The sequence below is a fragment of the Myzus persicae genome, unplaced genomic scaffold (assembly GCF_001856785.1).
Source record: "Myzus persicae strain clone G006 unplaced genomic scaffold, MPER_G0061.0, whole genome shotgun sequence".
Taxonomy (NCBI): domain Eukaryota; kingdom Metazoa; phylum Arthropoda; class Insecta; order Hemiptera; family Aphididae; genus Myzus; species Myzus persicae.
In genome coordinates this window covers 144,519-172,449 of record NW_019102415.1, presented here as the reverse complement: position 1 = coordinate 172,449, position 27,931 = coordinate 144,519, and the positions used below count along the sequence as shown (strand labels likewise).

The following is a 27,931-nucleotide window of genomic DNA, read 5'->3' as shown; positions in this document are numbered from 1 at the left end:
CGCGCTACCAGTGGCCGCGTCGTCGCTCTATCGTCTTCACCGGCTGTCCGAACATGTGCGTTAAAAGTGCGCGCGCCGAACGGCGGCGCATAACCATACACACGCGCACACACGCACTGCAACACGCGCGCGCGCCAAACGTACAAACTCGTGCGCACGCAATACACGGACGCTCTCACACACGCGCACACGTACGTACACACAAACACACACGTCCATGCGCGTGGTACTGCGCGTGCGTCGCCCGGTTCACCTCCTCTCCGGAACCGCGCCGCCGCAATCGGCCAGGTATTTCATTGTCACTCGACTTGGCGCTCTCGAACGTCGTCCGGCACCGTCGCCAACCCGAGAATATTATAACACCGACGACGACGACGACGACGTCCGTTTTCATATATTGTAGTAATATATATTTTTTTGAATATCCCAACGATCGTTTCTTTTCGTTCACGTTTGGGTCGACCGCCAAACAATACTTACTGCAGCAAAGACGAAGACGTTCAAAAAAACCGTTAAGTCGTCCCACGATTATTTCAAACTACGCGCGAAATATAATATTACCTGCTTGACCGGCTCGTTCTGTACCGAACGATGACGACGGAAACCGCCAAATCGGTGTTCGCCGTCGAGGGACACCCGTGTTTCAAGTACAAGCTCAATGATCCAAAGGCGTTTTGGAACGGAGCCGGTGCCGGCGTCGGCATCGCCGGCAACCACCAGGTACTGCAGGCCACGGCGTCCACCGAACGGTTTTGGGAAGAAGAACCGGAGGAGGAGATCAAGCGGAAAGTGCAAGATGCCAAGATCAAGTTCCACAAGGACAGGCAGCTGCAGGTCAAACACTTGCCCAGAAACGTTAGCGAAGAGGTGAGTAGTGTGTGGACCTTAGAGTGATTATAATATAGTAGTAGTAGGTAGTATATTCTAGTAAGAAATAAATATAAGTACCTATGGAGTAATAAGTTTAAGCACAAGTAGTTATGTAACTAAGCGAATTCACGTTGAAACGATTGCCTAGTAATAAGTATTTTGTCCGGTGTGACTTCGCGTCGTTTTTGCGTTTGATATCGATTATGTAAGTGCAATATTAATGATTACGACCGACCGATATTTTCAACACCGGAAATAGAACCGGGAAATGCCCTGGAGTCGTGTTTTTGTGCTCCCGCTAGGCGGTCCTTATACGCTGGCCTTTAGATTCGGCCTCGTCTGTCCCGAAACCGCGTCATCGTCTCAACAAAGATGATTTCCGACCTTAATCCAAACGTTTTTTTTTTTTTTTTAATAATAAACGCACACATTGTTTATCGTGCGGCTGGTTGATGCACGACGGCCACTCGCGCCGAACCGAGATAATCGATCTAAATTTAACTGCGGCTTCCGACATAAATTGCAATTATGGGTTGACAATTTGACATTATCATCGACAGCTCGTACGACAAGCTCGCGCGACGATACGGATTTCCCCAAGTTAAAACTGGTTACGCATGTGTCGTGTCGCGATAGTATTCTCATTGCAAGCAGTCGCAATATTATAATTATTATTATTATTATTATTATTATTATTATTATTGTAACGCGCATCGTCGTCGTTTTAACGTAAAATAGAGAATTGATAAATACTGCTTCGTGTGCCTATTTAATCGGCGGGTACCCTTATTCACTTGCATCCAATCCAACGACCGATAAAATAATATTATTTTCACGTATAGATTCTTACGCTGTACGACGAGCAATATTCTCACAACCTCTTCTGCGAATCGTATTTTGTATTTTTCTTTTATCCCGAGTACTGCCGTTCTAATGTAATCCGTTTTGCAAAAACGGCTTTTGTGATGTAAATTAGCTGGGGTGGTATTATAAAATGTTTATTGTGTTAAAAATTACATACAGAGACCGGTGCGGATACGATACCGGAACGGGAGTGAGTCTCCCGTATTTTTTTTAAATGGTGTATCCGTATTCAATCTGGTATCTAGTTGTTATCATTATTTAGCTAATATTTTTAACTTTTTTAACTTTTATTTTTAAGGAAAACAATACCTATAAGTTATGAATATGTACAATTTTCGTCCGCCTTATTTTTTTTTGTGACAACGGGCGTGATTATTTAAGTAGGTACTCCACGATATACGACTAGAAACTTCTTGAGAACATCGGCAATACATAATAGTGTTTGTTTAACTAATTACATAAATAATCAGTTTTAAACAGTAAAAATAAATTTTAAATTCTAAACATTTGTGTATACTTACGCATACAAAATAATATAATATTTAAAGTCGAATTAACAGCTTATAATATCAAAATAATAAGTATGTATGTTTGTCTACACTTAACGTTTAATCACGATTGTATACATAGAAGGTATTTTCTATAGATATAATTGTAAAAACGTGAGATACTGTTATTTTTTATTTGGTTTATTAATTTTTAATTTGTTACTCATTATTTAATACATTACTAAATATTATCGTTAACACTAATATTTAATAGACGAGGTATGAATTAATCAGTCTTCGTTTTGAAAATTGTTTATTGATATTAATTGATTACATGTCATGAATCATGATAAGACATTGAATTAATGAAGCTGAAAACCAATTAATCTGTTCATATAGACTTGACAAATTGAAAAAAATATATATTTAAAACTATGTTACCTATAGAAAATAGAAATATTGTAAATATTTATAAAATGTTTATGCTTTGAAAACATTTACCAATATTAATATGATATAAATCGCGTTGTATAACTTATCAATGTATTATGAATTACAATTTTGCAGCTTTCCGGCTATTAATGTAATTTATCGAGCGTGAAATAATAAGTTCCTACACAAAAATATTAGTGGACGTTCGGTAGTGTTTTTTTTAAATAATTCAAAATATAATGACATTTTAGTGTATAAATGGAATATCATCATAAACAATATTGACTGTTTACCCTCGATTAAAACAATATTAGAAAGAATATATTTTAATTTCCTCATTTCTGTCAAAAAATACTAATTTTAATTTGATGTAGATTTAGAGACAAAATACTCCGACTTAAGAACAATCACCTACCTTATGTCTTAACTTATTCATTCCCTTTATTAGTGCAAATTGGGTGGCTGAAGATATTTTTAAATTCTGGTAGAAATGAATGCAGTGATATTTTTTGCGTTTCAATTTATAAAAAATACATACATTAAATTCGTCTATTTTCAATATTGATAGTCATTCCTCATTAACTTGGTTGTATATTTATTTCAAATAATCTAAACGCTATTACTTGTATGATCTACACGACAAAAATAAAGTAATAGGTAATCATATTTTTATATTTATAAATCTGTATCCACTCGTGTCCGTATTGGCTACATTATTAAATGCTGAATACGACTTAATTATTACATTTTATCTCATCAAAATTAGACTTATCAGTTGTCACCGAGGTTGTCACTATGTAATCTTTTCTGTATCACTATTTTTTTCGCTAGGTCTTCATAATATTGTATAAAGGATTCTCTATTACGATTTTCTGTAATTATTTTTTCAAGAAATACCGCTTATCAGTTGAATCACGCAGAATACGAAAGGTAACTTAGTTGTTACATTGTTTGTGCATTATGACGATATAGTTGTGTTTTTTTTATTAATTCTTTTTCATTTTAAGATATTATCCATATAATATATTAATGACTGTATATCTATTTAGTCACATTTGTTTGCGATTTTCGATACGAAAAAAAATATTACAATAACGTTCAAATTCAAAAGCCCAATAATATACGGGTTTGTTGCCCTCTCTAATTTGGCCTTGTATCTACTTCAAATTATTATACAAGACAAATATTTTTACCCAAATCACCACATAAATACCGGTTATTGCTAACGTTGAATTTTATTAACTGGATATTTACCCATCACCAGAATGAATCCTAAACATTATTTACCAATATTGGTATCGATCAGTTAATCGAAGTCCACGTTAATTAACTGAATATTTTAAGATTAAGGAACAACTTTTTATTTCGACCCGAATGTTACTTGACATTATCATATAACTTATTTTGTAGGAATAAAAAAAACTTATTTCATTAAAAAAATATACAGTTGTTATTCAAACAATAAATTGTAAGTTAAATGGATAGGTTCATTTTTTTTTTCTTTGGGCTTCAAATATTTTTAAACACTCAACATTTCATTACTTAATTAATTATATACCCATCATATTTAGGTAAGTACAATATGTGATAATATTATGTGTACGGTGTTCAATACTCAATGTACAAAGTCTTAAATTAAATGTAAAGTCTTGTTTTAAAAATAATTATCAAACATATCACATTATATGTACATGTATAATATTAGTAAATCAATATTTTTTTTATATTACAAATGTGTTTTTATTCAACAACAATACAATCCTATCGTCATTTTTTCCCAAGCTCTGTTATTGAACCTCTGACCCTTCAGTATTTATTTTATTGTATGGTCACATTCTAGGACTGAGAAAACAATTTAATGGAATGGTCGTGTAGACATATTTAATGTCCATAATATTTTAAAACTCTTACAATGAATTATTAATTTTTTTTTTTTTAAATAAATTTATTTATTATCAATTTAGAAATTGAAAAAGCAATGCACATGAAAGTATCGTTAACTTGAAAATATTTTCCTTGTAGGTACCTAGACAAGAGTATATTATATTGGTAATAAAACATTATCTTTCTGAAAAAACCAAAATAAAACCATTAAAAAAAATATATTTAGGTAATGCGTGTATAATATATATTATATTGTATACATAATAACAAAAAAAAAAAAAACGTAAAAAATTTATTTTTAGATATAAAAACTAAACAAATAACATTTTTGATTTGTAGGTGTGCACTGTGCTCGATGTTTTAAAAAGATTTCGTGTGGTTTTAGAAAAACTACATTTATAAAAATGAATAATTTAAATTTATGTCATATTATTATGATTAATGATTATACTCGCTTGGCTAACATTTAAATTTCATTAAGAGCATATTTTTGCTAATGAATCCTAGAATGAATCTAATCTAGAAATATTTGCAAAATATATCTGTTTAATTTGTAGTGCCATGAAATGTATTTTCGTCTTAATTATTATAATTTCAAATTTAAACAAACAAAAAATTGTTTATAAAACATTAATTGCAATAGTCTATAGGTACTTGTCTATACTCTCTGATCATTAGGTACCTACTTGTTTTGTTAAATCATTTTTATTATTATTCATCGAATAATATTCATAATTTTGTACAAAAGTAATAAGTAAGTATCGATGTATTGATGTATTATTCATTTAAATATTTAAAAATTATAATCAGTTACCACAAGTTTCTTTAGTTACTCACATTTCACAATTTCAATAAAATAAACGATGACGTGAATTCAATATAAAACCATGAACCCTGACCCGAAACATGACAATTCGCGCATCGTACATACGCTACTTACAACAAACCTACCTACATCATAATATATTTATTATATTATATTACTATTTATTATGTTATGCGTGTTAACCATCCCGTTGATCATTGTTTATATCACCAGTATAGTATAATAATAATTATTATACTAATATTGTCTTACAAATAATACATTTATACCCATGCTTCTGAAAATATTAATCATAATATCAATATCCATCATTATAGTCATATCCTACATATTGGTACCTATAGGTAATAGGTAAATAATTATATAATAATATATTGATTTGGATCATTTTATAAAATGTCAATTTTACACAGTTTTTAATGCGATCCTAGAACTCATATTTCATTTCGGTTGTAGGTGGGAGATGAATTACGTGACTTGAAAACGTGATTACTTGATATTTTATTTTAAAACAAGGATGAAATTGAAGAGTTAGACCTTGGTGAATTTAGGCATGTAATTTTTTGCGCTCTTGACAAATGTGTTAAACGAAAAGTCCGTTCTCTATTCCAAGGTAACTACGTGGTCAATGAGTGCATTTCGATTTTTGGTTTTTTTTTCTAATTTACTAACCAAAGTATAAAGAATAATGTATTATATTTTATGGTTTTTACTTCAATTTTTGAATCTTATAATAATGTTAAAATATTGTATAAAGTGTGTTTTTTATACTATAAATTAAGTTTGCGTGGTTTAGTTTTGTTTAATTCTCAGGCCAATTACATATTTTTAACTTGAAAAAATACGACGCCTAATAGGAAATGTTCTTATTCTTATCCGACCCAGTGCAATTATTTAAATCGTAATGGCTTGATCTTATCCATTGTTACTCCAGAAGACAAAAAAGGAGGAGTTGAACCCACAAGTTTTTCTATTCATTATCACTTTTTTCTCTGATGTTGGTGAGTCGCATAACCCATATTCATAAATGCGTGTGGGCTTATAGACAATTATTTCACTTGATACTTGTTATTACTTGGATGTGTGGGAAAAATACATAGTGTGTTTATTTCCTCTTATTTTAAAGGTTTTTGGACTAAAATTACTTTTTTATTATATGTAAATTAATAATTATAGTTACCAAATAATAACTGTCCATTCCACACACACACAAATATATATGCAGATTTGAAGTAACATAATACACAAATTATAATATAAATATATAAAATTGGGCGAGTTAATAAATTTTAAAAAATGATAAGGAAAATAACATTGAATTGAAAAAAATACTGTTCAAATACAAGTTAGGATATATTTTTGTCACTAAAGACAACTAGGTATACTTTTTAACACTAATCATTGTTAACAGGCTATAAGCTAATAAGTCATTTAAGAATTATTTATTCGTCTTTATTTATTGAATGAAACTTATCAATCGGAATCATTTAAAATTATTGTTGGAAAACTTCCTAAATCATTAATATCGGCCTCCTGAGCTTATGAATATGTTATTAAAGTACTCTCAATACTAATTTATAATTTCGTAAACGAGGCGTTGTATATTTTTGGTTTTATTGTTTTTTTTTTTATTACTTATTAATACAGTAAGATAGTCCTAGTTTGCGCTATTTATATCTAGTGATGACATTATGCACGTATTTAGTTTTTCAAAGTATTATACATGAAATTAATTCTAATTATTATGCAGTTTTAGTGTTTAATTAAACTACATTGAGATAGTTCCCATATTTTTTTTGTGTAAAACAAGATTTTAATATTAAATTAATTTTGGACATTCATATGGTTTTCTTTTACAGTTTAAGTGTTTAACATAAGTTATATCTTACATTATAGTATGCTTTGTGCAAGAAAAATATACTTAATTAAAATGTATAGATAAATTAAAATTATTATGTTAAATAAGTTGTTTATTGTATGTGCTTAATTATTTAACTTAGCGCCTGTTAAGGTATATTAATCGCTTCGTTAATCGAAAATGTATTTAGACATTCTTTTTTTCGAAAAAATAAATTAATAAAATACATCAATAATTATTATCATGCTTGACGATTGTATACGGATATGAAATCCATATCATCATGTGACGTGTAGGTGGTATATGATCTCTAATTGGTTCATTTGACGAATAAAATATCGAGTACGCTTATAATAACAATTTTACAAATTGTGAGTGTGTAGTGTAGGCATGGACGATCTTAAAATAATTGTGAAGTTTTTCACGTTGAATTGTCGGCATTACAGAAACAATATCATTATTTCCGCGGCGTTATGATAATATCGAATGCAAATCATACAAAACTTTCAATATCAGTGTACCACGTGTCCGTGCCGCGTCTCGCCTCCACAAGGTTACCTATCGTAATAATAACTATATTATTGTAAGACAACATCATATGGTTTGTTCGTATATGACGTGTGCATATTATTATAATAATATAAAACGATTTTTATAATATTCGTGTATCTCATTGCCGTAACGGGGTTTTTCTTCGTAGTACAAATAAACGATGACGTACCTAACGCATATCATAAATAAATAAAAATACATCTTATTATCATATACTCCGCTAACCCAATAATCGGTGGCTGGTGTGTGTGCGCGCGCAGATGCGTAAACGTTTAATATTTAATTGGTGAATTAATTTTTAAAAAGAAAAAATTGTCATTAAAAGGACGTTTTTCGTTTGTACCTGCATGACGTGTTGTCTCTGTCCAACACTGTTAACTATCGGATTCTCACTATACACTTTATAGTTAATAAATCAATTAGATCGAATTTACTTTTTATTGAATTTGTACATTAACTTTTTCATATTTTTATTTTATAATGACGTTATAATAAATGTTTATAAAATTTAACTTTTCTAATTTATGTAACTTGTTATTCATCATATTATGCAAAAACTCTCGGTTCCACCAGTTCTCATCTAAAAATTCTATAACAGGTACATTTTAAGTAATATTAACTGTGTACAGAAAGAATTCTGTAGGTATTCTGTTACCCACTTGACAACAGTCTTTCTAACGCATAATAAAGTAATATTAACATTCAGAAGAATTTATATTAGGGTAAAAAATATTATTCAGTGCCACACAAAGCCTTTTTTTTTTAAATTTTCATGTTGAGTTACAAACATTTTAAAATGCGTGCATATTCAGTGTCATCATAATGATAGGTTAGGTAATGATATTTTATTCGCAGTCTCCGCCTCGAAGGTCATGAAAATCGGCGTTTTGTGTTCTTCTACCGTTCCCCCTTTTTAGCTCGAGTAACGTTCCACCGCCGATCATGGTATTATTATCGTACACACACACACACCATTTTAATAATATTATGCCTACTGTAACAATAATAATGACAACAACGCACATAGGCGCGCATCGCCCCCGCTGCCGTTACACCTGTTGCATCCACGACCGTCGACTATACCGGCGACCGCGCGAGGTGTAACGAAATACTACTCGAGGCGCATCGGCGGCGGGTTCAACCGTGTATAAAACGCTGACGGGGAAAACTACGACGACCGTGGCGGGTGACAGGCGGGAGGGAGATCGGTCGCTACCGTCGAAAAAAAATATTAAATAATTTTTTTTCTTTTCGGAGAGAATAAAATAATATTATTATATTTAACGCGTTTCTTATGGTCCGTTGACGGCGGCCGGTTACTACACTCTTGCTCGGTGGTTATACTATAGTATAATGTTATTATTATTATTATTATTATTATAGTCATAGTCATCGGCGGCGGTGGTGGTGGTAGTTGTAGTAGTAGCCATCTCGCTGCTGCGGCGGCGGCTTCGGCATCGGCATCGGCATCGGTGGCGGCGACCGAAGAACAACGACGGCGGCGGTGGAACCTTGAAACCGTCGCCGGTCAATGGCACCGGTCCGCCAAGTTCAGTACCACGGGCACTACACTTGCGTGTCCGCCACTGCCGGTTGTTGTTAATACTCGGCGCGCGCGTGTGCGTGTAAGCAACTAGTAATAGTAGTAAAATAGTAATAGTAATAGTTGTTGTTGTTATTACACTGTGTGTGTGTGTGTTACAATGGACAACCGTGCAAAGAATACCTCCCCTCCTCCCATTACTGCGTTAAGGCTGCCGCCCTCCCCTCTCGACGGTCGCGCACGATCTTCCGCGGCCTGCGTTTATGTACGAAATGTACAGATAACCGTCGCCGTACCTATATTGTGCGATGCGGCGCAATATGACATCGGCGCGCAGTTTTCAGCGGTTACGGTCGACGACGCTCTGACATTGTAGATGTCTTTGTCTCTTCTTTACCCATCAATGTCCTAACGAATTCGGATGGTCTGGGAGAGAGGAGCCAGTTCGGCGGTATTGGCAGCTCATGCATTGGCATGACTAGTGATGAGGCTTTAAGGGGGGTAAAGCTCCCCCCAAATAAATTTAAGGTGGTACTTTTGCCATGCTGTTTACACAGATACCAAGATACGTATTGAAGGTATTATCCGTATACGAGCTGGACCGTTGCTTAGGGGAAATACATGGATTAGATGTCCTGTATGAAGTGAGAGATGTCTATTTTACATAACATTGAAAAACATGTTTCCTATGGGCAATGACATTAAATTCGAAAGGAATTCAATAAGTCTACTGAAAACGAGGGAAGTTTAAGATTGATACAGAGTGTAAATAGGTAATACTTCATACATTTTAAACTCCCTATGTTGTTAATAGTCGGTAGTACCCTAGCCATACCAATAAAAAATTGTGGTCGTCCCCAGAAAAAAATCCTAGTTACGGCACTGAGTGGTAGTATTTGGATTCAATCTTGGCTCGGCCTCGGCACTACGATTGATAAAACTATTATTGTTATAAGTATGCCTCTATTTTAAAAAAGGGTTTTACTGTATACGTATTTTTTATTTCTCCTGTTCGACTGGAAGAAAATTACATTTTATTCCTGTTGTGTGTGGTGTCGTTGCACTTCCGGTTATCTAGGTGTATCAGCCAAACCAGTTTGACACGTAAAAATATGCAATGTTTCGTTCCCACAAACTAACCGGGTGGACGGTGGAATATTACGCGAATCGTCAATCGACTAATTTGTTTGATCGGTTAAATATGTTTCATTGAAATAATAGTCTACGACGATGATTCCCATATCTTCAAGACGTCGCCGTCGTCATATTGTTAGATAATAATAATGTACTCGTTGCGTTTGTAGGTTCTCGCACGTTATCGCCATTTGGTTTACTAGCTTTTCTATTAATACGTTATTATTTATTGTAGTTGTTTATGACCGTTTTCTTACAGTGATAATATACAGTTCAAAGTAATTGCTTTTCTAGTTTCTTTAATATTATATTATATTTATATCCAAGTTATTGGTCAAACGAACATCTCTGTTTCGTTTCCCGTGATGCCCTCTACTTCTTAGAGTAATAGTGTTTGAATTTGTCTAGTGTTACGCTGTGATAAATTGTATAATATCGGTTTATACTTAATTTACAGCGTTCAATTCTTCAATTATCATTATATTATAATATTCAGTGTCTACCTATGAAGTGAGTTTCGTTGCGTTGTGATTAAACCGTGTCGACTGTCGGCTTTTTTTGTTTTAAATTATTATTGTCGATTAATGCGTCCATCGGTTTTCAGTATATAGTTCATGAAAACAGAAAAATGCACCAACTTTTATTTTTATAAACCCATTGTGAGTGTGTGCTGTTTCTCGGATATCTTCATTGTATACGGGTGTTTTAAATTCATTCAACGATTTTTTTTTAGGTTAATGGGACTCGTAGGAAATAAATGACTTTTGTCGGTGCTATATGCGTACTGTACACAGAGAGATAGAGAGTACACTAAAGTTTGCGTGTATTTATCATATTGTATTAATTACTCGGCGTGTGTCAATGTACGCCAATGACCTACCACGATGCCGTGGCGGAGGCCACGGGTTGTCCGAAATATATTATTATTCTTTGCTTCTTTTGCCCCGAGGCACAAATTGACCTATAAAATGGTGAGCATAACTAACGGAGGCGAGACTAAATGGTTCACATATGACACACGCTGTATATTATACACCCCACTACAACTTCCTATAACATCGTAAAGCGTTTATAATATTATTAATTTTACCACCATTTTATTTATAAGTACATAACTCCACTTATAAATGAATTATTTCTTGACACTACACTCCATTTTCTCTTGACTTAATATTTATAAAGTTTCAAGTTCTATGTTTTTCTTTTAAATTTATCGAAAGAAATGTAGAGAAGAATATTAAATTACACGCCGGTAGTATTTTAATTTCAAATTTTTTCTTGGTGTGCATAGGTACTGTGTAGTTACATAAGATGATAGTTAGCTGATTCAGAACTAATAAGTTTTACTTTTAGTTGCGGTCAGGTCAGAACTTGTATTTATTTGTAAAAACAATTATTATGATGTATTTTAAATTAGTATTGCTTTAAACGTTCATGATATTATATCAATTATAATTTTATAAATTCATAACACTATTAAAAGAAATGATAATAATATATGATTTCAAATCTACATACAAGATCTATAGATACAGAATTACGCTTTTATAACATGCAATGTGCATAATATACACAAACCCATGTAATGAATGTATTTTTTTCATAAGTTAACGTTTAGTAAGTTTTTCACGGTGGTTGGTTTTAGTTTTACAATGTTACCATGCTAATTTTTCAATATATGTTCATACTTCAATACGTCATTGGTATATCAGTCGATTAATCAATTCCCGAATTTGACGTTTTCTTGTCACAAGGAATTTTGTATTTAAATTAACTAAACTTCAATAGTCTTAAAACGCAATCAATCATTCATCTTAATAGTCTATTTTGGAACTTCTTCAATTATTTCAGTCAAAACCAGTTCTTAAGCTACAAAAAACCTCTTTCCTACCGCTTAGCCTTCCTTACTACCTTAGTTTTTGTTTTATTATTTACTTAAAATCCAAATCCATGAGCAGTAAACATCGAGCAAAACAAAAATCAGAGAAAATTATACTATTATATTATAAATATATGAAGAAACTCGTAGTTGTCGATATCTATTATACGGAGGTATTCAATATTGTTGTAACAATTCGTATTGACCGTTGGTAGTAGTATATTGTGCTAAAGTGTCCTGTATTTCAGAATTATATCCAATTGTTCCGACGAATGCTCTGAGATTCTTAAATGAGGGAACATTATCATATTGTGTGTCTTGTAAAATAAAATATTTAAACAAAAAATATTATTTTTATTTGTCTCACCAAATAAGACTGATGAACAGGAAGACCCTGTAATTCAGTTAATATTGAGTTTAGAGCCATGGTTAAAATGTCCAAATGCCCAAAAATTGGTGTTGACATTTAAAAAAATGCAAGTTGTATAATTGCAATGAGTCCATTAAAATGGGCCAACGATTTAAAATCCGTCTAAATATATGTATTTCAGTTACTTTAGCTCTTCCGGAAAACCTCATTAGTCATTTCAATCCGAGGTCACCAAACAGAAATATTTCATATTATTTTTAAAAGGAAACGTACTCACCACTGTATAATATAAAATATAATATTTATTTACAAAAAAAAAACATTATCATGTTCTACTTTTATTTGATCATTTTATGCTGGGTTCAATTAAATGATTTAAGAAATATTTTTTTTTTTAAAGAAGCTTCTTTGAAATAATTTATTTCATAAGCATCTCGTTCTTAGTTATAAATTTTGTCTTGTATTTCCGGATTCTTATTATGGGCACCTAAAATGTTTATAATTATATTACATAGTTCCGAATTCCCGTTATTGCGACGCCGAAACACACGTACGAGTTCGTAAGTCGTTTCTAGTATTGGTTTTTTTCACGCATCGTCCTGCCAAACCACTTGGGAGTACATTCTGGTTGGTATGTGTAGTAAGACTCTGCTCTTACACTTCTAACGCGTTCGCGGTTTGTTGGCCTCGCGTTCGATCGGATTTCGGCGATATAATAATAATACAATAATAATGTCCGTCCGTCCATTGTGTCTCGTATTTTTGTACGGTTTTAAAAAAAAAAATAGTTACCATCATATTTTCTTTTTTTGGTCGGTCGGTCGACGACGTGCACGTCGTCGCAGCTAGCTAATGGCGTTTCGGCTGCGACCGTGCGTACTTGTCTTGAAAAAAACATGTTTTAAATAATCACGGTCTAGAGAACGCGTCTAAATGACATATTATTACTAACCATAATATGTCATATTCGTTCAATTATTATATTATTGTCATTATTATTAGTATGTGCCCGCACGATAATATATTATATCAAATATATAAATCAACATCGGAATATCATCAACGTTCGTGTACCGTTGGTTCGTTCACCGGGCTGCACAGTGTAATAATAATATGATGTTATATTACTATTATTACTGTTGTTATTGTTATTATTATTATATATCTGTTAAAGAAATCGTTCGAGGAATCGGTTCATCGTCGTACCATAGGCGTACAACGCACGGCCGGCCGGTTGACCCAGAGCGAATGTCTACTTCGACGGCGGTCGCCAAATAACGGTTTTGCCGTTTATGCGTGTGGTTTGGGCTACATAATACATAATAATATTATATACCTATTTACCATTATACCATATTATAATATATACCAGGTATGTTGTACCTATACAACATAATATTATATTATTAAATCAATCGAACGGTAGGTACTGCAGAAGAAAACCGACCTGTTAACATGTATAACCCGGTCAACGAAAACTGAAAATAGTAAATTTCTTAATTACTGTCCCGTAACTGCGATAATGACAATTAATAATACATTTTGATTGATCAAGTGGGTTTGCGCACATTTGCCACCCAAATAGGTAAGAGAACAATATAAGCAGTGGGTGCAATACTCACTAGTCACTTATAAATTACCTGCCCGTAATACAAAATTGTATTAATACTATTATATTATTTAGGGCTGCTCCTGATTGGTATAATGTGTTTGCTTAGTTAATGATTAATTTAAACACGCACTTGACTGTGTATTAATATTATTATTATAACGTTTGTTGATTGCTTTGACGATGTCGTTACTCGTCAATATTTAATTGTTCATTGGAATGCTATTAAACTATAATATTTCGATGTAGCCAATTTATGACCCCGAACATAATTGCAGTCTTATTGAATATAATTTATAAGTTTATAACTACAATGTATAATGTTTCATTATATAATGCTTGAGAGTCGTATTTTCGAAACCGAAGAATTCGGAAAACTTATTGGTTATGATTATGACAATATTATTCTCTAAACATTTTAATCCCGTCAATTAACATAACGATTCCTACCTTTAATTTTAAACAATAATAATTTACATTAAAAAAATATAAAATATAAATATACAATTTATTATTTGAAATGAGAAATGAGAAAAATAAAATTTTAACTCTATGTCAATTTGTTTGTTGTGGCTTATACTTATTTAACACTGTTTTTTGGTATTATGACGAGTCATTTTTATTAATTATTATTAAGTGTCGATCTAGTATCTACTTACCGTGATCGATATTAAATAGGTACATTTGATCGGTAGTTGGGTAATAATTCCACAGACATGAAAACTCATGCGAGTGACATAATAGTATATATTATATTATATAGAACCATGTTCTGCATTATAATATGATATTATATTAATATACTGTTTTATAAATGAAATATTAATTAGTATGTTTAACCACGTACAAATAACAATTTATTCTGACGTAATTTGTCAACTTGCAGTTATAATCTCTATTTTTATGATTAATTAAATATAAGATATACAAATTGAAAAGTTAAAAAATACAAGTATTAAATTGATCTAAATGAATTTTTGTTGTTGAACAATGGTTTTGCCAAGAGTATACTTAACAGAAATACACATTCTATTTTATTGACTATTCTTAAAAAAGTATCTAGCTTAATTTATTTTTAATTTTAAGATACCTACATAGTTGTATTACGTTTATCTATTACTTGTTGTTTCGATAAAAAAAACCCAATTTCCCTAATTGTCTTTAACTTTATTGCAATGTCGACTTTACTCTATTATAAATCGACTCTATCACTTAATTACAACATCATGAGTTTTTTTCACAATTCGTTTTAATTGTTCAATTTGTGATTCGAACGATTTACGGATAAATTAAAATAAATTCGTGCAAATTCGGAAATAAAATTATTTATAACACATCTTGTGTCGAATCACCGCTCATTTATTTTCGGTCATGGTCCGTACGTGCTAAACGCTCGAATATCGTTACCCGAGCTGAAAATTCATGTTATACGAACAATATCGAATGTGAACATGTTTTCGCGCGTATTACACAGACGTGTAACATTCGATTGAAATAACATCAGAAAAAAAACCGTCCGAATTTCGACCGAACAATAATCCGTATTCCTACCGTAAACATAACAATAACGTACTTGTACATAATAGGTAATATATTACTTTGTATTTATTATATATACATAACGAAGTGGTAGTAACACTGACATGTACTATATTTTACTGTATAATATAAGTATATGATATAATATACAATATAAACCGTCGTACTGTTCGTCCGGGGGTGGTCACGAACAAGTATAGGCACGTACACCGTCCGCCCGAGCAGGGATTGGAATAATACGAGAATATGAAAATAATGACAAGTCTTATGGTATTATACATTTTATTTAAATATTATACGATGGTGTATAATTTATTACCTACATTGAGAAATTTACGAAAGGCGCTGCATGTGTTCAGGAATCTTGGTTTCTGGACACAATCCCTAAACCCTATTACTGTGTGACGGCAGACTGGTAAATCGCGTTTTGTCGCTCGAACCTGATTCTTTCTTGCAGGCCAACCACGTCGGACAGTGCCTGACCTTCGGTTTCTTCCACTCATCATAGTCTCAAAATATTATTGTGTACTAATTTCTTCATCGTTTTTGAATAAGGTTCAATGACGAGTCGTACACCTACAGAAAAGGTTACAACATAATATACACGTTTTGATATATTTCCTGCACTTGGGATAACATTTTTAAATTTTGGTTTAAATTTACAAAGCAAAATACAGCCATTTACTTAGGTACTATATGGTAATACACTAGTATTACTTTTATAAAATACCAAACGAATTATATAGAAGTCAAAAAACATGTTTGCCTTATTTCGACCTTTGGCGTTCTTCGTTGAATATAATTTTTTTTGTAATCTGGTGTTGAATGCAAATCAGCAAAGTTTAGAGTTATGCATTTCATCATGATATTTCAGAATAATATTCAATAACTGTCACATTGCGTTCTAGAAGACAATATGTGTAGGCGATACAGCCACATCTTAAAATAAGGCAGGATGCGTTTACTTCATAATCTAAAAGTCTACATATTTCTAAAATATTTTTTAATATTTGAAAATGTAATTTGGTAAAGCATGCTTCTAAGTATTTACGTTTTTAATTAAAAATACGTTAGTATATAAACTTTTAATCATATCTTCGTTCTAGACTTCAAAGTGATCTTTTTAAAACTGTACATTTTGAAAGTCTGTACACGTCTTGTTCTGGATGTGCAAAATTATGGCTCAATTTCCTGATTTATTGACCAGGTCTAATCGTATTGGATTGACTTACATTCGTTACTACGACAGTATAAAGTAAATAAACTTAACACCACCAGGTTATGCATGACACGTCTACAGAACTGTTACATTTTCACTACTGTGAAAAGTTTTGTAATAATAATTCAATGTTATTATTTGTTTTCGGTGCGTTTAAACCACCCGATCGGTTCTCATCGTGCTACCATTATTATTTAACACTGAGTAAGTAGAACGTGTGTCTTATTCGTATTTCTCACAGCGTCGTAGTTTTCATCTTTTTCATTATCTACATTTTTTTTAATAAAAGAGAAAACTAAACGGCTCGTACACTCTAATTAACAATATTCTTTCTTTGCTTAAATAAGTACTGATAATATTGTTTATGCTTTTAATGAAATTAAGCTTTTTTTTGTTCTTGATAAATCGGACCGTGATGAAAAACTATGTAGGTAGGTACTAAGTACATTTAATTTCATTAATAATATACCAAGTGAAAATATATAAGTTTAATAATATTATATTCTATATTAAAATCATTTGTACTGTCTGTTAGGTTGTTGCATTTTATTTCAATATGTAAATAGCATTTACAAAACGAATTATTTTTTATTTATTTTCCGCCAATACAAACGTATTTTTTTAAATGTATATCACAATCGTTTCGAAAAGTATCAAATTGCGGCAATGTAAGATGACTAAGATGTTATGTAATTATTGTCTCACCATACATCATTTATGCCATATTTTATATTATTAAAATGTAAAAAAAAAATAAAAATTCGTAGATAATATTATTATGGAAGTATAGGAAAAAAATTGTCAACGTCGTGTCCTGGAATTCTGCTCGTGTATTTGAGATAAGGAATACGATAAAGATACAGAAAACGACCAAGTAAGGTGTTGCAAAACATTAGAATTTATAATAATATTATCACGGCTTGACATAATAATAGTATCATGTTTAGTTTTAAACAAAATGCACTATCAGGGGTGTGTTTCACACGTGCGTTCTAAATATTTTTAAATATTACGATTTACGTTTTGCGACACTTGTCGTTATAATAATAATAATGTGGCGATGGACTGGCGTATAGATAATATAAATCAATATTATCCTATCTTTTTCTCGTCCCACCAGATGATCCACAACGGTCGTCAGCCTTGCAGAAAGCACAATATAGTTTATCCTTGAACACGTTTTTTTACTATTATTTTAATCCGACCAAATAGGTACCGTTAATTCACCTTAATAACATCCCAATTCACAATTTATCGATTTGACACATCAGCTCTATCGTCATCCTCATAGTTTTTTTTTTTTTATTAAAACCCGACATTCTTTAGCATGCGTCTTATCGTCGTCACTCGTACACGATAATATATGTAATATTAAATCACGTATCCTAATGTTAGTAGCGTATAATAGTATATACCAATTTTATGTTTCTACAGTATATACCTAACCTGTAAAGTGTATTATATATTATTATATTATACATTTATACACGCATGATAAATAATATACTGACGCCGAAGAACCGTTAGAATTAAAAATTATGTGTGTGTGTGTGTGTGTGTGTGTGTATGTCTTACAAAAGTACCGTTCTTTAGGGACTTGTTGTCGTGAAGATTCCTTCTCTCTCCCTCCTAACATTATCTCTCTCTCTTTCTCGTTCTTGCACGGTGTTCCATGTTCTTGTCCTTGGGCGAGTTAACGCTCTCGTCGGTTGTGCCTGCAGTTGAATTTTTTCGTTATTTTTCAAACATTTATTTACACGGTACGTTATACGAACGATTCTTCGTTGTAAGGACATAATATTCTATTGACAGTATTGAAACACTGACGGAATTCTTTTTTATTATTATATATTTTTTTCCGAAATTCGTTTAAAGTCGGTCTGGACAATATATTTTTTTTTTGGCTATACATATACATAGATAGATGTCGTATGGTTCGTAAAACGGTCAATGCATCTTAAAATCTTAGCTCTTTTTTCTCCGCATATTTTATTCTGTACTTATTCGAATTTAATACTGTGGCGTAACATTTTTTCCATTGCACTCAAACACAACAAAAACGTTTATTTATTTTTTAATTGTGTGATAAAATTATTATTATTGTCCATCACTTGGTAGCGTTGTATCTCGTTGAAAAAACATACGAACAAATAATTTTACACCATTAAATATTTTAACTCAATAAAAATAAATAAATGAATTTCAACTAAAAAAAAATTGAGAGCATTTGATCAATAGGTTTGACCTGTTCGGAAATTAAGTCCCAAAATAAAAATACGGAAAAAAGCCCTGAAAAATTACCTTTAATTAGTTAATTATTTTTTATTTGTTATTACTTGTTTTGAATGTTATATTATACTAGTCACTAGATATCATTTTTTCTTTAAAATTAATTATTAAAATACCTGCACACATATAGTAATTAGTATAATAAATTCGGTGCATAATGCATATAAGTAAAAGATATATAATTATACTGTTTTCAACTTAGGTGGGTACTATATTTTTAATATATCATATTGTCTACTGTTCATTTTACAATTTTCAATTTTTATTAATACTTCATATTATTAGGTAATGAAAAACAATGTTTAGGTACCTATTGTTATTAAATAATATAATAATATAAAAGTACAAAAATGAATAACTTGCATGGCAGTATATTATATTGATATAGATACGTATTATGGTGTGTTACATAATTATTGATTAATAAATAATATCAATAACTCTTATTATTCATAGAACGATTGGAAATTCGGAATATTTAGAGCACAATCATGTTTAGTGTTTGTTGGTAAGAGGTTTTTTCTCTAGATTTGATCAATAACCAATAACCATGTTAGTATAGACATTTTATTAGACGTGTTTATTATTTTATTTCTTCGCACATTTTTCGAGTGCACTGACTTATACATTTAGATTGGACACTGTAATTGTTATCAATTGTTTGGATTTAATTTTATCTTGAGGAATTTCGGTCTACGTAATTAACACGTTCTTGGTTTCCCAAGTTTTATCATTTGTAAATTATCGTCTTGGTTTCCATGCCTGATAAAAATTGATATATTATGTATATAACTATATAAGCATATTAATATAATATCTTGTAGGTATTGTATTATTTGAGATTATTACCGTACTATCGACGATTTAAATATGCAAATATCATGGTTTATGGTCTATAGCAAAAAAATAAAAAACTACGCAAAACCATTATATCGATTAGATGATGTATGTTAGCTAGTTACGTTTACTCGACGTGCAAAACTAAAACAACATTAATCGTGTAGTTTTTTATGAAGCTATAAACTGGTACATAATTTAATTGAACATTTTAAACTGCTCGGTTTATAATTAGAAGTCGAAATGTATATTTAAATATATATATAAACCTATATATACTATTATTATACTCGATTTTATGCGGTTTTTTTTCTAAACTTTTTTTCTATTACCTACTTAATGATGATACAGGCATATTGTTATATGGCTTCTTAGAATAATACAAATAGATTTATTTATTTTTCGCGTGATTCTAATTTTTACACTATTTTACGTTAACATCTATTTTTTAACAATTATAACCTAACCAAGCCGCACGAGATCCACATACACTATTTAGTAGATTGTCCCGTCGATTTGGTTGGTAAATTCTTCTCCGGGTCGTACAAAAAGTTTCGAAAGTTCGACATTTTGTTGTTTGTATAGGATAGAAAAGTATAATGTATCGATGACTGTTATTATTTTGTCACACAATCAACGGATACAGCATTTCATTAGCAAAAGTAATGTGAAACGAGTTTGTCTGTTGGGTTGTACATAAAAAAAATAACCAATTAAATATATCATGAATGAATCACTGTATTATTTTGCTTCGCCGACATAAAAAGCAGCACGTGCGTCGTCTCGTTGACATAGATTTGTTATTATTATCAATCAATTGACTCTTCACAAACGCGTCCCATCGACGAAATAATTATAATATACGTTTCTTTGGCCTTGTATGTATGTGCTCTATAAGAAAAATCGTATTCATAAACGCTCTGTACTACGCACCACATGTGTACGAACCACATTAGTTCATTAGTTTCACAGAGTAGGTAGTATTCATGCTGTGTGTTGACTTTTGTGCGTTTGGTATGAAAGGTATCTACTGCCCGTTTTTCGTTTTGACAAAAAGTACACTAAATATTATAAACACGTAGTTTTCACTAAAAAAAAATGTTGACTGTTCATTTTTTGTCAATAAAAGGTGTCGTACAACGGATGACACTCGCAACGCTCACCAGCAATATTAATTACGATTGTATAATATAATATACCTTCTCATCGTAACTGTTAACTGTTATGGTTAACGGATTATACATGATTTACATTAATATACGATCAAATTGTGGTGTATATACTATTTACACATGACATATTATATTATATTGAATATAGATACTGCTAGCTTATACAAAATATATGTAGTTGTTAAGTCAGTGGCACAAGTTAGTCTACTGGGACTGGGAGCTCTATATTTTAAACTATAAATTGTTTTATGAAACTTGGAGTTTTTCTTTGATAGGCTCATGTAACTTAACCTTTAATGGTTTATTTAATTTATTTCACCGATATTAATCTTAATGATTTTTAAATGTATTCAAAATTAACAAACTAAATAGTTTACTTTTATAAAACCAACATCTTATACTTATTGCTTATCGTAAGAATTAATTTCGTCGATGACACTTATTAATATATGAATAGCAAACAAACATAGACTATAGAACGAAATTTGTCATCTATGTTTATTATAGATTTTATAGTACTATATTTTTTGACATTATGAATTAGATATTAATTTTCCTATTACGACGTTGGCCTCCGTTATCTCCTAAGCCCGAAAGATTCACTTACCCTGCAAATTTCCCGCTAGTCGCGCCACTGTTTTTAGTTATTTTAGTTGCGGTTTCAGGAGACGAAACCTCGTATAGAAAAATTATGGTTGTAACCCGAAAACCGCAGCTCTATATACGATGTGTTGGAATTATTCTATTGTAAATAATCGTTTTTAAATCAAATTATTTCCGTAGACACACTGCCCGATGTTTTCTGAACTAGTTTGCATTTGTATGTCTAATAATGGTCCAGCGGCTCATATGCTAGAATTTCATATAAATACTCACTGCCTGTATAATATTTAAAATGTTCATACGTGGCCATAATAGGGAGGGCATTTTAGAAATTCAGCAAACACGCAAAGACAAACTCACTGGTTGCGGTTATTATTTTACTATGCGTTGATGTATCACGACAGGATTTTCTTCAGGGGCAACAATATTTAACCATCCATAAACAAATTGGATATTTCAATAATTAATTATAAGTTATTTTTTATAAACAGTTCAAAATATTTTCAATTACCTAGAACACTTAAAAAGATAATTTATAAATTAAAATCATAACGTTGTATTATTTAATATTAACTTTTTAAAAGCTTTTTAGTAAAAAGATGGGTAGGTAGATAGTGCACAGTATTAGTAGTAAATTGTAGTTGTTGCAAAGTATTATCTGTGCTTGTCGACTGTCGTCTATTGTTAGTTGTCGTAATAAAAAGTGCGAAAAAAGAGTTAATGGTTTAACTATAATAATTAATAGAAAAACTCATTAGAAAAATCATTGAAGGAAAGAAAAGTTATTGCACAAACGTAAAAATAGTAGACACAATGGTTTTTTTAAAGGGTAGATTTTTGAAATATTATTTATTGATAAAAATTACGTTTTAACAAATAATTTGACCGTCAAAGTAAGCCACGTACTTCAAATTCAAGTTTTAATGTATTCTCCTGTTTATTTTGTATCCTGAAAAATGATTGGTCCGTACTATTTTTATCTGTGTGTACGAGCTGGTATGTTAAAGCTGTTTGGAAAAATAATGTTTAGATTCCATATTATTGTGAAATGTTTATAGAGGGAAAATATGGTTGATAGAGTTTTTTATGTACCTAAGTTGCAAAACTGTTTTATCATCACTATTCACCGTGCATACAATATATAATAATATGCAATATACATAGCCACCTTGCAATTGTTACCACTCACGTCGATGATTTTTTTCAACAAACCTTCCACATTTTTAATATTTTGTACTTGTTTTTTTAATTATGATGATTTATTAACGTAAAAACTCCAATGAAAAGTTGTTTTATTCTTAATCAATATGTTATAAAATTATACACAACGACGATTTGAGCACATTTAATGGAATTAATTTCAGTGGAAATTTTAATTTTGATTTAAAAACTGTTAATATTAGATGTATCTTAGACATAAATGGAAGTTCTCAGATGAGTTGAATTACTTTTTCCTTCTTTTTCGGGCAGGGGGATGTCGACGGAAAATTGGCGTAGGCCCTAAATCCGACTTTTATCACGAAAACTGTCCAAAAGAAATTTATTTGATAGAATTGTCTTGGTGAATTATTATTATTATCATCACATACAGCGCTGAGTGTGGTTGCCCTCTTGAATTTAGTTCGTGATTCGAATTCGAATTATTTTCGGACATCGCCAATACTATAATCTATATTCTATAATATTATAATTCATTGTGTTTTAGGCGGCGTAATATTCTGCATCGCTCTCCACTAAGATAATTTATTAGAATTTCCACTCACTCGGTACACCGTTAATATACTTTCGGCGGTCGGTTTCCGCTGCTCGCAGCAGATAAACGAAAATAGCGAGTGTGCCATCTGTGTAGTTCTGTAGAATTATATAGTTTCTGCGACCGAGAAAATTCTTTATTTATTTATACGAACACGGCCAATATTATGAAACGCTGCTGCTGTGTGTTTTTCTCGCGATTACCTATATCATAACCCATCATCGTTTAAAATACGTGTAGTGCGATTATCGTCGTCTGAGATGACATCACATCGTTACAATCGTGCCCGTGCCAGCAGGACTATACTTCATGTTTATTATGCCCGTCGAAAAATAATTGTGATGTGACGACGACGGTCTACAACAGTTATTAAACTATAGTTACAGGGTGATCAGTGATCACCAATCATTATCGCCCGCCCCCCTCAACAATTATTTTCTTAACTGTGTATGTATTCAAATTTTGATTTTGATTTTTGGAATTTTACTGGTATACTAACTTAGTGGCTTCAAATACCAGGATTTTTACATAATTTAAGAGGAAAGTCTTAATCCTGTGCACCACAAACCTTTTTTTACTGTAAATTAATAAACCGGTGTTTTTTTGTTGAATTTGTCAATATATCTAAATCAAAATTTGTACTTGTAATTGCTGAGTTATTTTAATGTATTTATTATAAGTATAACAGAATCGGTCAAATTGATAATAATATAACATGGATTGATTTCTATAATTTTGAAATTGTCGTAGCCTTCAAATTTTTTCAATCCTATTAGCATGTACTTTTTTATCATCCTTGGTTCGTAAAGTTAAAACTTAAAATACTTACAACTGATGGTTTGAATTTCAGTCTGGGTACATGCATTTTTCAAGAAAATCGTCTGCATAACAATTAAGACCCCGTTTCACATGGACGCGTATCGTACTCGCGCGTTTTTAATTTACATTGATTAAGTTCAATCGCCCTTACCGGCGCGCGGTGGTGCAAGGTAAATGAAAACGCTCGCGTACGGTACGTGGCGTATGATAAGCGTCCATGTGAAACGGGCCTATACTGAAAAATTTGATTCTCGTTCGAAAAAAATAAGTGATTGCCACTTCTACAGATAATAGGACACTTTTTTTTGTAAATGTTGTAAAAAATCCAAGCATTTTAAAATAAGGTTATTGATCATTAGTCATTAAGTGTAACTAATTACATGAGCGTGCTTGATGGTCCACCCTGTATAATATACAATATATCTTTAGTCGCTGCCGAGTTCCTTCACCACTACTATAATAGTAGGTATATATGGTATACTGTATGGTCTGTTAGTAAATGAAAAAAAAATGATATATATTATTATATCGTAGACGTTTCTTTTTTTTTAAAGGGAAAAAATGAAGAAAAAAATGGCATGTATTATAATTATTGGAATCCAGCCATCTGTTCCACTTCTTTTTCTTTTTTTTAAAACTGTTTTGTGATTCGGTACGGAATATCATAATACTTTACGGACTATAACGTGATTGAACACCACGAGAAGTGTGTTCAGTGTTTTCGGCTTAAAGATTCTATAATAATAACAAAACAAAAACCAATTAAATACATATTATGACGACTGTACGAAATAAATTATTTAATACTTCAATGGCCCATAATGCGCGTTGCCAACCATAAAAATTTTAATGTTTTATTATGACTATGTGCTTTTACGTAATAATAACAATAATAATGTATATGATGTATGGTGTTCATAAATTGTATACAGATAATGCCTTATTTTGCTGCTTAGAGTTAACTCTTCGGAGGTACCTTCTTAAGATCGTTTAAAATATTATATCTTTAATAATAGTTTGTCGGTACATACTTTGTATGAATTCTTATTATGGTATAAATTGATCATTTTTAAACTTCTAAAATAAAAGATCATAAATATATTTATCAAAAAAAATCGTTCATCTTGCTCACGTTTTATAAAATGTTTGCGTACTTAAAAATTATGAATATAAAAATTTCAAATACAGTTTATACACATGGTAATATTTATATTCTTTGAATGCCACATCGACTATAGTTGTGTAGACTGTAGAGGATGGATTTGTATGTAGTTACAAGTATCACAATATTGGCATATTATTTGCAGTAACAACCTTGAAAATATGCAAAAAAAAAATAGGTAATAGTAAAAAAAATTGTTCTCAATTGAATCGTTAATTATTAATCTATAGATATTAGGTACACAAGTCATTTTTTTGTTAAAATGTCTGACAAGATTATGAACAAGAAAAACTTGCTTTAAAAAGGGTTCAAATTGATATTTGTCAACCGAAAAACGGCGTAGGTCCGTAGTCGACAACATTTATTTTTTATCAAATATATTATATTATGAAATATTTTTTTGATACACTTTTGTTAGATTTTGAAAACTTAATAAAATTTAGTTCCTCATTGACATGCAAAAAAAAATTGTTGTCATTAGCTTAAAAACTTAACTTGTAAAGGTGACTGACGAAAATTCAAAAATATACAATTGTAAATATCTGTACTTGGATAGAGTTCAAAATTGTTAAAAACTTTCGATATTATTGAATAAGTAAGATATTTGTTTATTTATGTTTTGGTTACATAACAATAATATTAGGCACGGTATTATAGTACGTTGGGAAATGGAATAACACGTGTAGTGTATTTGTAAAAAATTACTTCCACACATGGCCGAGTATTGTTGTTTAACCGTGTTTACACACATATTTGACTACACGGTGTGATGTATGTAGTAAAAAAAGAACATTGAGTTTACTCGGATCGTGTTACGTATTATTTTTTTTTGAAGGGTATGCTTTTAAGTTTTTAAAAACATATTAATATAAACGATGACCCTATTGAAACGGTTTTCGGTTGGGCAAGCGGATTTTCGTTTACACAGCACCATTTTTCATGTTTAATTATAATATGGGTTGTCACTTGGGTTAGAGTTCTTCTTAAATACTTGTATTCGACATTTCGACTTTTCTGTATATCCGACCACAATATAAATCCATTTTCATACGTTTTTACGATTTGGCACGATTTTCAGGAGCACAGCCGCTGTCGCTTTAATTATCGTTAGTTTTTTTTTCTATCTGTTCATCGTTTTTTGAAAAATTTAACGATGCTTCATCCAAATACACCAAAAACTACCTTCATAGATACCTATAATTAGTAATAACTAATAACTTCTTAATTGAAGATTTGTTCTTAAAAGACTTAAAACAACCGGAAATTAATTGACACCATTAGCCAGTGGCGTAGTGTTGATTATGAAATTAGGGGGGTGTAAAGTGTATATTAAACAAGTTGTACAGCTTTCGTACATAAATAATAGATTTATTAGGGGGGAACACCCAAATCCCCCTAGTTACGCCACTGTCATTAAAAACATCTGTTCTAATAATTTTAAACGTAAAAATAGTCCTTTCGGTTTGTAATTAATATATATTTGAGAATACCTGTATTATTATGTTCATTCAATTTAATTTATGAACACAATGCCATTCTGGTATTCATTCTAAATAATAGGCTCTTACAAATTGTGGGTTCAGTTGTAATTTTAATATTCTGTTAACGAGACATTAAAATCACGAGAAAAGTCTATTAGGTAGGTACTTTTTTCATTGGCGTGTTATTGACTTGCCACTAAATTTCATCTATTTCCATTATAGTCTATATATGTGGTTTAATTGTAAAACCTTTAAGTATATTATAAACCTAATATAATTTATTCGTCCAATAATAACAATAATAATTATGATTTTCTTATATCCCGAGATATTTTTTTTACCTTATTGCTTTTATTGATGCAACAAAATCATATCAAGCTGTTTGTGAATGACTAATGTGGCAACACAGACTTAACATTTTTTTTGAGGGTTTAGAGCCCCATAATAGTGACTAAAAAAAATGCATAGAGCATAGCCCCATTCCCCTCTCTGAATAAGGACTTGATTTTGGGTGGGGGGGTCTACCACTCCCCACCCAATATTTATTTTAATAAATAATTCTCACCCCTTATTTGCGCCATTGACTGGCAAGCTTAACAGTAATTACCAATAACAATAAATGGAGATTATATATAGGCATATGAGTATGTACACGTATTACAGTAATATTAATGTATTTATATTTGTATCACATACTTATATTGAATTGTTCTAATTGTCTTTGGACAAATTAGTAATTGTCAATACA

The 27,931-nt window shown here is 31.2% G+C and overlaps 1 protein-coding gene across 2 annotated transcripts in view; it reads left to right on the top strand.

The window, feature by feature from the left end:
* The first annotated feature begins 276 nt into the window (after window positions 1-276).
* The window catches only part of LOC111032117 (ribonucleoprotein PTB-binding 1-like), a 32,923-nt gene continuing 5,268 nt past the window's right edge, over window positions 277-27,931 (top strand). For both annotated transcript variants that reach the window (XM_022312340.1, XM_022312341.1), the window contains exon 1: window positions 277-867. In XM_022312340.1, coding sequence (XP_022168032.1) covers window positions 592-867 — 276 coding nt within the window. In that variant the 5' untranslated portion in view covers window positions 277-591. The remainder of the gene's footprint in view (window positions 868-27,931) is intronic.